Source organism: Xiphophorus hellerii, chromosome 5 (assembly GCF_003331165.1).
Source record: "Xiphophorus hellerii strain 12219 chromosome 5, Xiphophorus_hellerii-4.1, whole genome shotgun sequence".
NCBI classification, from domain to species: Eukaryota; Metazoa; Chordata; class Actinopteri; order Cyprinodontiformes; family Poeciliidae; genus Xiphophorus; species Xiphophorus hellerii.
Genome location: NC_045676.1, coordinates 4,900,595 through 4,916,867, shown reverse-complemented (window position 1 = coordinate 4,916,867; position 16,273 = coordinate 4,900,595). Strand labels below are relative to the sequence as shown.

The 16,273-nt window shown below is 39.3% G+C and overlaps 1 protein-coding gene across 1 annotated transcript; it reads right to left on the bottom strand.

Annotated features, from left to right (window-relative positions):
• Window positions 1–91: 91 nt before the first annotated feature.
• LOC116719344 (perforin-1-like) lies at window positions 92–8,682 on the bottom strand. Its single transcript, XM_032561838.1, has 9 exons — window positions 8,336–8,682; window positions 8,177–8,256; window positions 6,020–6,065; window positions 5,608–5,750; window positions 5,383–5,521; window positions 5,214–5,294; window positions 2,493–2,989; window positions 2,313–2,406; window positions 92–1,191 (listed from the first exon to the last, which is right to left on the bottom strand). The coding sequence occupies exons 1-9, from the start codon at window positions 8,594–8,596 to the stop codon at window positions 982–984; spliced, it is 1,551 nt and encodes a 516-aa protein (XP_032417729.1). The 5' UTR covers window positions 8,597–8,682; the 3' UTR covers window positions 92–981.
• Window positions 8,683–16,273: the final 7,591 nt, after the last annotated feature.

Here is a 16,273-nt window from a genome sequence, read left to right as displayed (position 1 = left end):
CCTATTCCATAGTCTTTTAGAGAGATGGAGTTACATTTATCCTACTGGTGCCTGGACCTTTTATGTAATAAATAAGAATATTAAAAAAACATTGAATATTTTGGCTCATGAGATGTCTTCACTGTTTCAAACATGACTACATGATGAAAGATAATTTCAAATAATAAATTTCATCAGCGCCTCTTGATTTTAACCATAAAACTGGAAAAACACTAAAAGGCTAAGGATCAAAGGTTGTGACCCAGAGAGACACTGCTTTGAGACCTCACATGCATTAAGACAAGAGATTCATTGTATAGAAAGATTTATGACTGTGTGTTGGCAGCTGATTTTTGTTCTCCACCCTTTTAGGACCAACTGTTGACCAATGTAAATTAGGGCATCATGATTGCAAAATAAAGGAGGAAAAGCAAGAAAAGATTCACAGAGCGAGTTTGGAGACTATGAAAATCAGACCCTCCATTCTGCTCTCCTCACGAGTAAAATCCAATTCATTTGTCTCTCTTTTCTTTTTGTCTATTTTAAGGCTGTAAACCTGACAGAAACAATGATCAGGTTGTTTCTGATCGGTTGTTCTCCGCTTTGCTGCATACAGAAGGTCTTGACCAAATAGTTTTCTGACACGGACTGTAGTGTAACTACGTTTCTCTCTCTTTTATACTAACACATATAAGACATAATTCATAAAACTTTGTTGAAAATATATAAAGTCAACAATTTGTATCAATTTCACAAATTTTATTGTCATTAAAGGGAACACAATTTCTGGTTGCATATATTAAAGCGTAGTTATTTCTTGTGATTAAATGTTACACAGAATCTTGATTTTTTTTTCATTGTATGATAATTACACATTTAGCTAGGTCGTTAACAAACTTAAGTGATTAAGTGTAATTTGTGAGTTTCTATCAGATTTAGTGAGTTAATGTTACATGATGAAATGAAATGCTTTCATTCCCAAAATTCACCAATCTCCTGTCACTAAGGAGTTGGTTTATAAAGGCTGCACTTTTCTCCAGTCAGATGCGGGTCACAGGTCAGCGTGTATTTAACTTCAACGTTTCCTAACGCTGATTTGCATGTGAAAGTGTGAGTGCCCGGGATCAGGTCCTTCTCGCACTCTATGAGCCGGTCGTCATATTTAGGGTCTTGATCCCAAACCTCAATCTTCAGAGCCAGGCTTGTGTCCACCTTCAGGAGAAAATTTGAATGGAGAATTATTCAGATGCATATTTTCCCATTCAAAGCCAAATTATTTAGGTGATAGAGAAAATAAAACTGTTAGCATCTCGCATCTCAAAAGTTGATAAATGCAGTGTAATCTTAGCCGAAACACAAAGCATGAAATGCATCAGCTAGGCTTTGTCTGTTTATATATGTGTGTACAATATACTGTACAGTATGTGTAAAGTGATTTCTGTTCAAATATTTTCAGATTTTTTTTCTGCTTTTACTTTCATTTGTACTCGACCATAAACATCATGAAATGTGAAAGGTCTAATCAAGTAAAAATAAATTCTTTTTCATGAAGGTGCTGAACCATTATCTCAAAATATAAAGAATCTACAGCCTGGATTGGATCTAGAAATGGAGTTGATTGTCCATTCCCTAAGTTTGCCTGCACAATATGCTGTTTGTCTGCATTACATATCATTGTTTACTTTGATTTGTCTTATTTGATTCGATTTATTTATTTCAAACAGGTTTTTAAAAACAATTGTTCATAAAGTTTTTACTTTGACATTAAAGGTTTGTTTTGGACATTTGTTGTTTGGGCAGCCAACTTTTTATGCTCATGATTGATTTGTAAAAGCAATAAGAGAGGGTTATCACTTCCTGACTCCACAACAAGATTAGCAGAGCAGTGAGTGTGGGAGCCGCATGTCCACAGACATCCAGGTTGGTTGTGAGAACCGAAACAAGAACAAGTCAGGCCTAAAGGGAGGAGCTATTTTCTTGTTATTGTGGCTGCTGTCTCATGCAAACAACAAGTTGAAGCACAAATTAGTTAATAATCAATAATTTAACATAATTTTGTTGCAATGGAAACTACAACACATTTCTGATAAATGATATTTGACCCAATATAAAATGTTTGCTAACAAATTAGTTTGGTGGCACCAAAGAATGCTTTCTTTCAAGACTGATGCATAAAAACACAATTTTTCTCACTGCAGGGAATTTAATGTTTATTTTGCAAAAATAGATTCTGGCATTAACTCTCTAAGTTCTGCTGCAACACTATAGTAAATAGATTAGTTTGTCTGTTATTGAGCTTTTTCAGCTAATCTGTGATGATAACGTTTACTGACCTTGCCCAAATCAAACTCAGCGTACCAATGAGGATTATCAGATACAATCACTTGGGTCTTGTGGGATATGGAACCATGGTATATCTTGGCATAGCTGTGAACAAAAGAGGAGCCATATAAAAGGTGTGCTCATCAGGTTCCATAAGGTCTTTGTTTTTTTTTACCTTTGCATCAACCCACCCGTCAGTCTTTCCAATCACATCTCCGTATAGATTCCAGCCTCGAACAATGGTCACTGATAGATTTCCCCTTGAGGCGTGCAGAGGGCAGCAGTTATAAGACATGTTAAGAGTAGAACCCTCACAGTCTGGCTCTTGGGGTGATTTCTTCACAGAAGTGTCCTCCAAATACTGCTCAATAGCAGTTTTCACCCCTGCCTGTTGAAGCTTGCTTGGCACGAGCTGATAGAGAGGTCGAAGGGAGAACGAAACAACCTCTGGACGTTCTATCAGGCTCTTTAGCCAGTTCATGTGGGCTGTGGAATCACTTTTGGAAATTGTAAACTGCCCCAACCAACCATCTCCTCCTAACACCTCAGAGTAGTATCGGTGGAGACCAGAGCTGAAGTTAGTGGCAGAGTCCTGGTTTAGTAGGACACCCATGCAAGACTTTGGGACATGAGAGATTTTCATCTTCCCCAAGCCAACAGCAACACCCATAGATAAACAGGAGTGGATCTGGATGGAAGAATAGGAAAGAGATTTGTAAAAAAGCAGCATTTCACCAGACATTCACATAAAGAGCCAGACACAAGCAGAGAAGAATATGTTCATGTAGAAATCCTTGGAAATTAAAATGGACAAAACAAACAAACAAAAAAATTACACTGAAAATACTTAAAGTAGGTTGTTGGAAGCGATGAACTTCATATTTTGCAGCTTCATGTAATGGTAATAATATAAACAAGGGTGAAAGTAGTTTTAAATTCTTGCCGGTACTACGACAATAATTTTAATGAGGTACAATGTGCAAATAAGTAAAATAATAATAATAATAATAATAATAATAATAATAATAATAATAATAATAATAATAACTGTAGTTTTACTTGAGTAGCCTACATTATTTTTTTTACTCTTTCATAGCTAGCATGTATAAACCTCACTAAACAATTTTACTTTGTAGCATGTGCCGTAACTTTTTCATCTCTGTCTTTTCTTTTGAACAAATTAGCTATTGTTTTCTGCACTTTTATCAGGTTTTGATGTCGCTTAAATTAAAAATTCACTGTTTGCTGTGTTTCCCCGGTTTTTAGTCTTATTTTATTTTAAAATGATAAGCGATATATTGTTTTTCCTCTCCCACTGCAAGTGGAATTTTTTTATGTCTCTGTGAACCACCTGTGTAAAATGTCCCAGTCTATAAATCAAACGCACCAATCCGATCAGTAAGCGCCGTCTTTTATAAGTTACCAAGCAGTTGTTTTCGAGGTGTGCTGTGCTGTTTTAACTGAGCAGAGTAACATGAACACAACTATACTGAACAAAAATATAAACGCTCCATGTCAAACATTGTTGCCATGTGGAGTTAACAACTATAAATGAGCATTTGCTGATATTTATTGTACAAAAGGAATATTTCTCTTGATTTGTGTATAATTTTTAATCCAACTTGTTGTCAGTGAGCATTACTCAATGATTTGTTTTTTTTTTGTTTACTAGTACCTGGGTGGGACATGTCCAGTTGGTGATCAGACAAAATGAGCAACAACTGGACATTTCTTGAACTGGGGACAATTAAAGGCTACTCCAAAATGTCAAATTTTTTCACAAGTCATAATGCCTCAGATGTCACAAGAGCGTGTCATCGGCATGCTGGATGCAAGGATGTCCACCAGAGCAGTAGCTGTACGGCTCAATGTCCATTATCGGATCAAAGGCAGTTTAAGAGTTTGTTTCCAACAGACTGGCACTCCTGCAAATTGACCTCATCCTTGTCAGCCACGTGACCACTCCACTGCAAGATCGCCATATCGGGCTTGTCCATCTACGGGATCGGCTAAGACCAGCGATACACATAGGTGATGAGACTTTGTCTGCACAGATGCATCACACCTGAGACTGTCTTTAACTGCCTACTTGAAGAAGAAGAACAATTACTTTATTCATCCCAGCAGGGAAATTATTTTGCAGTTACAGCAAGAATTTTTTATACACAGATTAACACACACGACAGGAGCTGCGTCTGCAGGCAGCCAGCTGAGCCGGCGCCATTTTTGAAGGAGGACATGCGGCAAAGTCGGGACCAGGAGTCGAACCCGCGACGTCCACGGGTCTAAGGCCTCCAAATGTGGGACGTGCTAACCGTGCTAACCCCCTACGCCACCACAGCATGCCCCGAAGCCAACTTGGTCAAAATCAAATTCCTCAACCTGACCCTTATCATGTTCAAAGCACTGTCAATCTGCTACAAGAGTCCATACCACTATGTTATCAATGCCGATATGAAGATCAGTAATTACTGAAAAGATATTTTGAATTTCTCTATATATTGCGTAACCCAAATATACACTCTTATATTTGACATGGGGCGTTTATATTTTTGTTCAGGGTAGATAATCATCATTTGCTTTTAATTGGGACATTTTGCAGACAGACGTTATAGAGGAGAAAAGTTTGAAGGCTGCTGAGAAACCTACAAGAGTCAAGAGGGCAGTGGAGGGGAGAGAGAGACACACAGAGAGAGAGAGAGATGCCTGGAGTGGTACAGGCTCCATCACACAGCACAACCAGTTCAGAAACAATAAGAAATTAGAGAAAAAAGAAATTTATAAACAGTATAACAGTACTGTACAGTACGCAGTACCAGACCATATCGCCTTACTTTCACGCCTGGGCGTTAGAATCGTGGAAGTATCACATATGGTTGTGTAAAAATCTGTTGTTTTGTGCATTTTGTTACCTCAGTTGAGGTTAACCCATTCAGGGAGGACAAGCAACTTCGTGAAGATATCAGTTGTCTCAGTCGCCCTCCAAGATCAACCTAAAATAGGTATAAAGTTCTTTAAAATGCTTCCCTGCAGAAAAATATCTGTAACTTATTCACAATGTGTGTGTGCCAAAGTTCTCACCAGTCTGAAGTAGTGTGTGCCATAGGTCTGTATGAGCTTTCTATACTCATTCTCAGTAGAGTAGTTGTAGTGACTTGGCAGGATGTCTAACTGCTTTTTGAACTCTACGCTTAAGGGAGGTGTGGATGATAATATAAATCTAGACACCAAGACAAAATTAGACAATTATTTCAATAACCATGACCTGTCAGAACTCGATGAAAAAAAATCTAACTTCCATTATACTTATAGTGGTTGCAGGTGACACTGTGTGTGCTGAAAGTGTAGCGGTCCTCTTCGATCTGTTGTGAAGCGAACTTGTAGGCGTCGGAGCCGGTTCCTCCCACATCGAAGTTGTCAAACAAAACCTTTTCAATTTCCAAGCCAAACTGATGAAATATAGACAACACATGTAGTTTATAAGGTGTTAAATAAGAATCCATATTTTTCTTCCGCTATTCTAATTACTTACTTCAGTTCTAACTGAATGGAAACTAAAAAGATAACAAAATACTTTCTTGGAAGAGTACATATTAACTGAAATGAAATGGTGAAAGAAAGAAAATCAGCCAGCAAGGTTTCTATCAGGGTTGTGTTATCAAAACTCAGGGCTGCATTGAAAATATTCTGAAATGTTCAGCTTTGAGTTGTTTCTTACCGTCCAATCATTGGTGTCTTGGGATGTGTAAGCCTTAATCAGAGAGCTGTTGGACATTTTAAAGGAAGTAATTATTATTAAACATCTATACAGTTCATTTCTCATATTTTCAATAAGGTAGTTAGGTTAGTGAAATTATTGATATAACTATTGTTATTTTAATACCACAGCCTTTTTAGGCAGGTATTCATAAACTACAGTTACATTCAATAAATTAGAAAATGCTTCCATATGTGGCTCAGTTTTCAGATTAAAATTACTTTTGAAAATAACCTCTAAGGAGGTAACAAACACACTTTTCATTCCTCTGTATTAAAATTCTTTTTTTTTTTTGCTGTGTTATTCCAATTTTCAAAGTTAGGTCTGCATTAGTTGTATGTTGAAAATCTTCATAATTAACAGAAATAAAGGCTTTAAAAATTCATATGTGTGGAATTATTCTATATAATGTTTCACTTAGTGATAAAACTAAACTGATTCTCATTGTTGCAGGATGGTCCTTGAGCACATGTCCCTTTGTGTGTGTGAATATATTTGTGTTTGTGTTTTAGGATTTCTCACCTTGTAAGTCCCCATAAGAAGTGCTGTCTTTGAGTCAGGGGTTTGGTTTAGGACTAAGGAGTGACTTGAATTTACGTCGGGTTTCAGGTCAGAGTCAGATTTTTATATGCACAGACTAAAGATGTTAAGTTGTCTTGTCACAACAGACAAAGTGAAATAGAAATGAGGGGTGAACTATGCAACAAACCGCTCTCTCGAAACAGAAATGATTTGACTAGAGAGAACATTTCTGACTTACAGTTTAGACCATAAAATATTTGAAGGGACCTCGACGTAAAAATAAAAGTTCATCTGCTGTTTTAAAATTCAATTAAAGTCAATAAGAAAACTGTTTAGGTTTTAACTCGGAAATTAAAGTTCGTTAGGTTCATTTAACAAGAAGAGACATGTTGTCTAAACATTGTTTTTTAAGTTCTGTTAGCACATTAATCTTGAATTGTGAGTTTTAACTTAATACTGGACTTTAAACCAAATAATCATTTCACAATATGCAAGAAAAAAAAACTGCCTTCACACGTTTCTGTATTATTTTCACTCACCTTATCAAGTTAAATTAAATACATATTTTATATTAGAATAATTAAAATTCTTGTTTCATTTTGATTAGAACAAAAATGATCATTTGCTAATGAATTTAACAAAGATCGACATAAAACCATAAATTCTGCTCAAAAACGTTTAGCAGAGACTTACAACTTATTAAACTGAACATTTGCCTTAATAACACACCAAAGTCAGATCAATGTAACACACATCCACCTCTGGATACAAAACCATGCCGAGGTAACAAATGGGAACAATTTCTGGGAAATTGTTCCCATTCCTGTGTTTTTCTTCTTTCAGTGTTTTTAGTGCTAACATATAAACTCTAATTTATTCAACTCTTCTAGGTTTGACAAAATGATTGAAAAGCTAACATATCTTAAATACTGTAAGATTGTCTTTCACAAACTCACATATTTAGGTTAAAAATCTAAAACTAAATGTATATATATTAAAGACTAGAAGATAGTAGACACAACTAAATGTGGCCCCAATGTTTTACAGTGTATAAGGCTGCCCCCGCTCTGCAGAACATGGTCAGTGCGCTACAGGGAAAGAGAAGTAAATACACAACCTCAGACACCCTCCATAGCTTTGATACCTTTCAGCTGACAGTCTAGACGTGCTCCATGATTTGTCTCAAGTTTGGGATTTTGTTTTTACAACTTAACTCTCCTTCAAACTTTACTACATTTTTTTTGTTTTTCTTTGGTCTTCATGATGCTGTTTGTAACCTTAACTGTGAACTTAACTGAGAATAAAGGTGAATTTTATAGATTTTTTAAAGAATTATACATTTATTTTAGGTGACCTATGAAGTCAACTGGTTCCACTTGAATATATTTATAAATATCAGAATATCAGTTTAAATGCACACCACATATTTCATATTTAGCTTCCACTTCAGAATTATCCACTATGTGTTGGTCTACCACACAAAAGTCCAATAAACATACACTGTTGATTGGAACATGTATCAAATATCCGGTAATTGTTAGTTTAATTATGTGATTCAACTTTTACAGTGTTCACAATCCGGTTTAAATACTGTACCTAACAGAGGTGTGATAACTGCTGATGATGTCAGCACTGCATTGACTGCTGGCACTCCAGTCCACAACAGATGATGGAAGCTTAAAATGAAGAAATGTCGCATTATTGTTAATCCCTCAAGTCAGACGTGCTGCTGCTTATTTATGCATCTTTAATTACTTTTTGGTAGGCATGGTTTTGAAGAGGGTTGGAGCAGAGAATGCAGGTTTCTCTTTCATTCAGGTAAGTCTTCACATCAATCACATGAGCTCTTTTTCTCTGTAGTGTGACTATATCAAAACCTTTCCCCACCATCTTGTGGCCTGGTACAAAACGAGCAGCATCACACTCTCTTTGGGTCCCGATAAGACAGGACAGAACAGAGGAGTGAACAAGGAGGACGCTCAGGAGAAGAAGAGCTGAAGTTGAATCGGGCAGCATAGCTGTAGTCAAAAGCTAAAAGATAGAGAGAAAAGAAATTAAATTGTATTTTTATATAATGCATGGCATTTTCCTTTTTTCCTGACTTTTTTGTACATCATATAAGAAAGTTAGTTAACACTTTATTTGAAGGGGTGTGCATAAGACTAACATGACACTGTCATAAACATAACATATACCTGGTGGGCTTTATAATGCTTATGCTAACACATGCAAAAATAAAAAAATAACTGAACAGAGAAACATATGTAAAATGTACATAAAAGTTCAAACATGTATGAATTAAATGTGTAATTGTTTCAATAAATATTTAAATGTATTTAATACATGGGTAAATATCTGTTTACAGTGCATTTCATTGTAACAGTACAGCACAGTTACCCATTGAATTTGGAGGGTCTGGCTGACAGATAAAATAAAGTCAGGATGTGCTGCTAACACAGGACAATAACCAGAAATGAATAGAAGTCAGATTTAATGGTTAAATATTGTTTAAGCATATTGTGATTATTACTTGCCCATGCATTAAATACAGTTCAATATTTATTGAAACAATTATTTATTTAATTCATTAGACTTTTCTGTGCATTTTTACATATGCATTTCTGTTCAGTTATTTTTTATTTTTGCATGTGTTAGCATAAGCCAATATCACATTTTTGAGACAGAGTATTTGTTTACGGGAGCAGCAGTTAATGATGGTGAAACATTAGTAAACAGTTCTAGATAACACAAAAAGTTTCAGCCAGTAGATACTTGTGAAGGAAACAATGAAGTTCATTCATTAATCTGATTTCATTCCCACTTTATTATTCTTTATATTTCTTTTCTCTTATCAGTAGTTATATTACATGCCAGTAGTTAAAGAAAGAAGTTATTCACAGAATAATTCATCTGTAAAGTTGGGCTATTTAGTTATTGAATTCTGAGACTCGATTAGAAATAAGCATATCAGTGATCATTCTTTGTTGTGTGAAGAGTTTCTTCATTCACTCATCAGGGACTAAGCTTGGCTTTATTAATTAAATAATAAATTATGGATTACAATTCATAATAATTACATGAGCCAAACTTCGAAGCGAGTTCTGACTCCCAACAATTTTGATGTCACCTTGTGAGGTTGCTACAACATTTTTGGTTTCCACAGATCTTTGATTTCAACAAACAGCCACACAGCTCCACCACATTAATATCAGTGGAATTATAAATTCTAGGGCTGCACTGATTTATCACCCATCCAATTTATCTGTGTCAATGTTCCGAATTTTAGGAAATCGGTGATCTGGCGATTTTTACATGTGAAGCCGATCTTATCCAATGATTTTATCTACCTTGGCAAACGTATTTAAAGCAACTGCTATCTTCTGCTCTGCTATGAGAGGTTTGACTAGTAGACCGGCCAAGCAGATCATGTCTAATGTTTGCAGTTAACAGTAGTCACCCCACTGTTGGTAACTCATCAACTTTCTTCCTATATTTAGCAAGATTACAGACAAAAAAATTAATATCAGCCACAATTGAAATCACCAGGTCAGGATTTTTAGTATATTTTTAATCGGTGATCAGCCTGAAACCTGCAATCGGTGCACTTCTAATAAATTCATGAGAAAAATATCTTCTATAAAAAATTTTTTATAACTCAATAAACACGCAATACTTTTTAATTGCTGTAGTGTATTCTAAACAAAGATACTCTTTGTATATTAAAAAATCTTACCTGTCCAAAGCAGACTGAAAAGAAGTTGAAACAAGCAATGTCTAAGTTAGCTGAGCTGAGAACTGTAGTTTATAAAGCAGCAGCCCTGGAGAGATAAAGATTCATACAAAACATCGTGTAAAGGTCAATTGAATGTAGTTACTTTGTTTCTTGTAACTGCCGCTGAAGTTTGAGGATTTTATTTTAGCAGTGATCTTTTTAGAATATCTACGCTAACAGAACAAACAGTTCTACCGGAACTTTTTGTTCCAGTAGAATAAATAGTTTTACTGGGACTGCAATGAAGGAATAGTTTAACATCAAGTCAGAAAAGAGCAACTCCAAATTTAGCTTCTTTCAATACAGGAACAAGGTAACAGTGATTGAAATTTAAGTATTTTAATTCTGTGATTGTAATAAACTCATAAAACAGACAGGAGTTAATCTTTATTTTCGCCAACTAGATTTGCCCACTCTGTGTGTGTTTTTCTTGTAATTGTTATCTCTGGAAGAGCCGGGCATTGGAGCACAGAAAAACCGTTACATAGTTTCTACTTCCAGTTGCAACTTTACAACTGTCACTACTTCCGGTACAAAAACAGTCACGTAGCACACAGCTCTAATTCTGTAAAACTTCTACACTTGAACAAATTTAACTAGGCATAATGTTTTAAACAATAAAATTAATAAGACAAAATAAATGTATTAAATAAATGGATAAAAGAGTGTTTTGTCCATAACTTTAAAAAACAGTAATATTTAAATGAAATACTTCTACGGTGCAACACCCTCTGCCACAAAAAAGTTGCCTAACAACATTTTAACATTTTTGGCAATGCAGAACAGTAATATCCACAAGAACTAGGATTAAAGGTAAGTTAACAGGCAAGTATTTTAACAAATATTACAATATTGCAAAGTTTGTTTGTCTCATCTTCATTAAATGTTGTCATCTTGCTTGTGTGTCATACAGAACTGTCTACAGTCCATTAGTACTAAAGGGTGAAAAGTCTATTGAAGTGTTGATGGGCCCCACAAAATCTTCACCAAGGGACAAGGAAGTTACCCAATAGACCCAGATTTAACACACATTTCAATAACACGCCATAAAATATCTTACTTGAACAACTTGTTGAGAGATATAGTCCCCCCAGCATGTCCTGGGTCTTCCCCGGGGCCTCTTCCCGGTGGGACGTGCCCGGAACACCTCACCAGTGAGGCGTCCAGGAGGCATCCTGACCAGATGCCCGAGCCACCTCAACTGGCTCCTCTCAATGTGAAGGAACAGCGGCTCTACTCTGAGTCCCTGATGACTGAGCTTCTCACCCTATCTCTAAGGGAGAGCCCAGCCACCCTACGGAGAAAACCCATTTCGGCTGCTTGTATCCGCGATCTCGTTCTTTCGGTTATGACCCAAAGCTCATGACCATAGATGAGGGTGGGAACGCAGATCGACCAGTAAATCGAGAGCTTCGCTTTTTGGCTCAGCTCTCTCTTCACCACGACGGACCGGTACAGTGCCCGCTTGACGGCAGACGCTGCGCCAATCCGCCTGTCGATCTTCCGCTCCCTTCTTCCCTCATTCGTGAACAAGATCCCGAGATACTTGAACTCCTCCACTTGGGGCAGGACACCCCCCTGACCCAGAGAAGGCACTCTACCCTTTTCCGGCTGAAGACCATGGCCTCGGATTTGGAGGCACTGATCCTCATCCCGGCCGCTTCACACTTGGCTGCGAACCGCTCCAGCAAGAGTTGCAGATCACGACCTGATGAATCCAAAAGGACCACATCGTCTGCAAAAAGCAGAGATGAGATCCTAAGGCCACCAAATCGGATTCCCTCAACACCTTGGCTGCGCCTAGAAATTCTGTCCATAAAAGTAATGAACAGAATCGGTGACAAAGGGCAGCCCTGGCGGAGTCCAACTCTCACCGGAAACGAGCCCGACTTACTGCCGGCAATGCGGACCAGACTCTGACACCGGTCATACAGGGACCTGACAGCCCGTATCAAAGGGCCCGGTACCCCATACTCCCGGAGAACCCCCCACAGGGCTCCCCGAGGGACACGGTCAAACGCCTTCTCCAAGTCCACAAAACACATGTAGACTGGTTGGGCGAAATCCCATGCACCCTCCAGGACCCTGCCGAGGGTGTAGAGCTGGTCCAGTGTTCCACGACCAGGACAAAAACCACACTGCTCTTCCTGAATCTGAGGTTCGACTATCCGATGGACCCTCCTCTCCAGGACCCCTGGATAGACCTTGCCAGGGAGGCTTAAGAGTGTGACCCCTCTATAATTGGAGCACACCCTCCGGTCCCCCTTTTTGAACAGTGGGACCACCACCCCAGTCTGCCAGTCCAGGGGAACTGCCCCAGATGTCCATGCAATATTGCAGAGTCGTGTCAGCCAACACAACCCTACAACATCCAGAACCTTAAGGAACTCCGGGCGGATCTCATCCACCCCCGGGGCCTTGCCACCGAGGAGCTTTTTAACCACCTCGGTGACCTCGTCCCCAGAGATTGGAGAGCCCAACCCAGAGTCCCCAGGCTCAGCTTCCTCAATGGAAGGCATGTTGGTGGGATTGAGGAGGTCTTCGATGTACTCTGCCCACCGGACCACAACGTCCCGAGTAGAGGTCAGTAGCACACCATCCCCACTATAAACAGTGTTGGTGAGGTACTGTTCCCCCCAAAGTTGATCATCGAACTGCAGCCTAGGGTGTCCTGGTGCCAAGTGCACATATGGACACCCTTAAGCTTGAACATGGTGTTCGTTATGGACAATCCATGACGAGCACAGAAGTCCAACAACAGAACATCGCTCGAGTTCAGATCGGGGGGGCCGTTCCTCCAACCACGCCCCTCCAGGTCTCACTGTCATTGCCCATGTGAGCGTTGAAGTCCCCCAGCAGAACAAGGGAGTCCCCAGGAGGGGCACTCTCCAGTACCCTCTCTAAGGACTCTAAAAAGGGTGGGTAATCTGAACTGTCATTCGGCCCATAAGCACAAACGACAGTCAGGACCCGTCCCCCCACCCGTAGGCGGAGGGAGGCTGCCCTCTCGTTCACCGGGGTAAACCCCAACATACAGGCGCCGAGATGCGGAGCACTCCTGCCTGTCGCCTCTCACCTTGGGCAACTCCAGAGTGGAAGTATGTCCAGCCCCTCTCAAGGAGACTGGTTCCAGAACCAGAGCCATTCGTTGAGGTGAGACCGACTATTTCTAGCCGGAACCTCTCGACCTCACACACTAGCTCCGGCTCCTTCCCCACCAAAGAGGTGACATTCCACGTCCCAAGAGCCAGCTTCTGCAGTCGAGGATCGGACCGCCAGGGTCCCCTCCCTCGGCCGCCACCCATCACACAATGCACCCGACCCCTTTGGCTCCGCTCACGGGTGGTGGGTCAATGGGAGGGGGGGCCCATGTTTCCTCTTCGGGCTGAGCCCGGCTGGGCTCCATGGGTAAAAGCCCGGCCACCAGGCGCTCGCCATCGTGCCCCCTCTCCAGGCCTGGCTCCAGAGTGGGGCCCCGGTGACCCGCGTCCGGGCGAGGGAACACAAAGTCCAATGGTGCCATTCATCATTGGGGTCTTCGGGCTGGGCTTTGTCTGGTCCCTCACCTAGGACCTGTCTGCCTTGGGTGACCGTACCAGGGGCATGAAGCCCCAGACAGCATAGCTCCTAGGATCATTGGGGCACTCAAACCCCTCCACCACGATAAGGTGGCAGCCCAATGAGAGGGCTGTTTTGTTTGTCTCATCTTCATTAAATGTTGTCATCTTGCTTGTGTGTCATACAGAACTGTCTACAGTCCATTAGTACTAAAGGGTGAAAAGTCTATTGAAGTATTGATGGGCCCCACAAAATCTTCACCAAGGGACAAGGAAGTTACCCAATAGACCCAGATTTGTCACACATGTCAATAACACGTCATAAAATGTATTACTTGAACTTGTTTGAACTAACTTTTATTCTCATATAATTAATCTCTATGGTGTTCTTGTCTAAATAAATGTAAGAACATAAATCTGTTCTCACCAATGACAGGATAAAATTACACAAATTTCAATGGATTATTATCTTTATCAGATTAAACTACAATGTTAACTAGCCTGTTAAACTAACGAAATAAGTATGAACATGAACTGATTTATTTTTAAGTGCTGCCATAAAAAGGATATATGGGATGAGGATTGCCTGGAAGAGTTGTTTTCTGAAAGTGTCTATACTCTGGTGGATCAGATCTTGAGGACTTTAAAGGTCAGGTGACACAACTGGTCATAAGTGTAGACTCTCCTAGTCTGCCTCCTCCTTCCTGGGTGTTCTCCAGGTCCTCCTTCATCTCATTGACCATCATTAGATTCAGTAGCATCTGATTGAACCTCCTTTTTCTGAGGGTGTACAGTATCTCTTCTACTCTTTCCTCCAAGACCTCATTTGGCTCAGTTAGATCTATTGTCATGTTGGGAGCAACTCGCTTGACCTACATGCAAAAACACATCCAGGAGAATGAGAATCAGGTAAAAAAATATTTAATCTCTGAGGTACCCCAGGCATCCTTCCATGTAAGGCTGAAAAGCAGCTGGGGTGCATTTGTCAGTCCAAATAGGATTCTAACTGATTTGTACAGTCCCCAAGGTGTTATAAAGGCTGTACATGGTCTGCTTTTCTCACTCATGAAACCTTGATGGTAGGCCTTCCCCTGGTCCAACACTGTGAACAAGGAATTGCCCCTGAGGTTTTCTAGGATCTCCTGTATCCTTGGGATTTGATGACAGTCTGGGATTGTTTTTGAGTGCAACAGTCTGTAGTCTATGCACAGACGAAGAAGCTTCTGTGTTAGATTTAATGAAATCTGGGAGAGGGGGAGTAGTTTATTGGCCAACCTAAAATGCAGTAAGCTAAAATTGCAGTTTACTAATTTATATTTGTGAACAAATGGGGCTCAAACTCAAAGATTAATCTCACAGCATAGGGTTGTAGCTGTGGTAACAAAACAATCTAACTATGAATATTGTTCTTTGAACTTTTACAATGTAAACTTGCCAGCTCCTTAAAGTCTTACATTTAAATGTTAAACAATTAGAAATCTTTTAATTTATGTATGCTGAAATCATTAAATCTAATTTAGCAGCTTTGATAATCTCAATAAAGAAATGTGACATTTATATATCTGTTGTCTGTGATAAAATACTAGCATTTATGGGGCCCTGAAGCCCTGGGGGCCTCATGAAGCCGCTGACTAAATTTGGATTAAACAGAAGTGGAAATAAGTATTATTAAACAAAGTCTCTGTAACCTGGTCATAACACTCTGTCATACAACTGATTGATATAAAACCCACTTTTTGAAATCATTTTCTCTTATTTGTCAAAATGAACAAAATTGATTAACAAAGGACATAGTATGAAAAAAATATTTTAGTTTTAAGTTCTATCACCCAGCCCTACTGGAGGGCCATTAGAGAAATGAATTTTTTTTTATTTTTTACCCAATTTATGCCTCTTGGACTCTGATAGCTGCTTTGGCTTCACACATTCAAAGCAAGGTTGTTACAGTGGACTCCTTCACTATTTAATTATTTTGGCTTCTGCAGAAGTTTGGTTTTATGCTACAGAAGTTGAAATTGAAGAGCTGGTTTATGTGCAGTTTTGAACATTTTAGGAACACAGTTATTTTACAGATAACACTGGACACAAGTGAAATAGGAGCAAACAGCGAGGAAAGCCAGACGTTTTTCTGTTTCCTCAAAGATAGGACTGAGAGGACTGGAAGCTGCTGTGGTTTTTGCTGCCTATTCCATAGACTTTTAGAGAGATGGAGTTACAGTTATCCTACTGGTGCCTGGACATTTTGTCAGGTTCAAACAACCTAAAACATTTAAACACCACACAAAAAGGAGAAAGACAAGAGAGTTTAGATTTTCTTGCAAGGAGGACGAACAGGACTTGCTTCAGTTACAATCTCCTAGACGC

What these genes read in the sequence shown, in the direction of transcription:
- LOC116719344 (XM_032561838.1), bottom strand. Translation starts at nt 8,596, where the DNA reads ATGCTGCCCGATTCAACTTCAGCTCTTCTTCTCCTGAGCGTCCTCCTT. An exon ending in GTCACCTGCAACCACTATAA is followed by an intron (nt 5,522 to 5,607) that starts GTATAATGGAAG and finishes CTTGGTGTCTAG; the next exon opens with ATTTATATTATCATCCACAC. An exon ending in CTGAGTTTGATTTGGGCAAG is followed by an intron (nt 1,192 to 2,312) that starts GTCAGTAAACGT and finishes TTTCTCCTGAAG; the next exon opens with GTGGACACAAGCCTGGCTCT.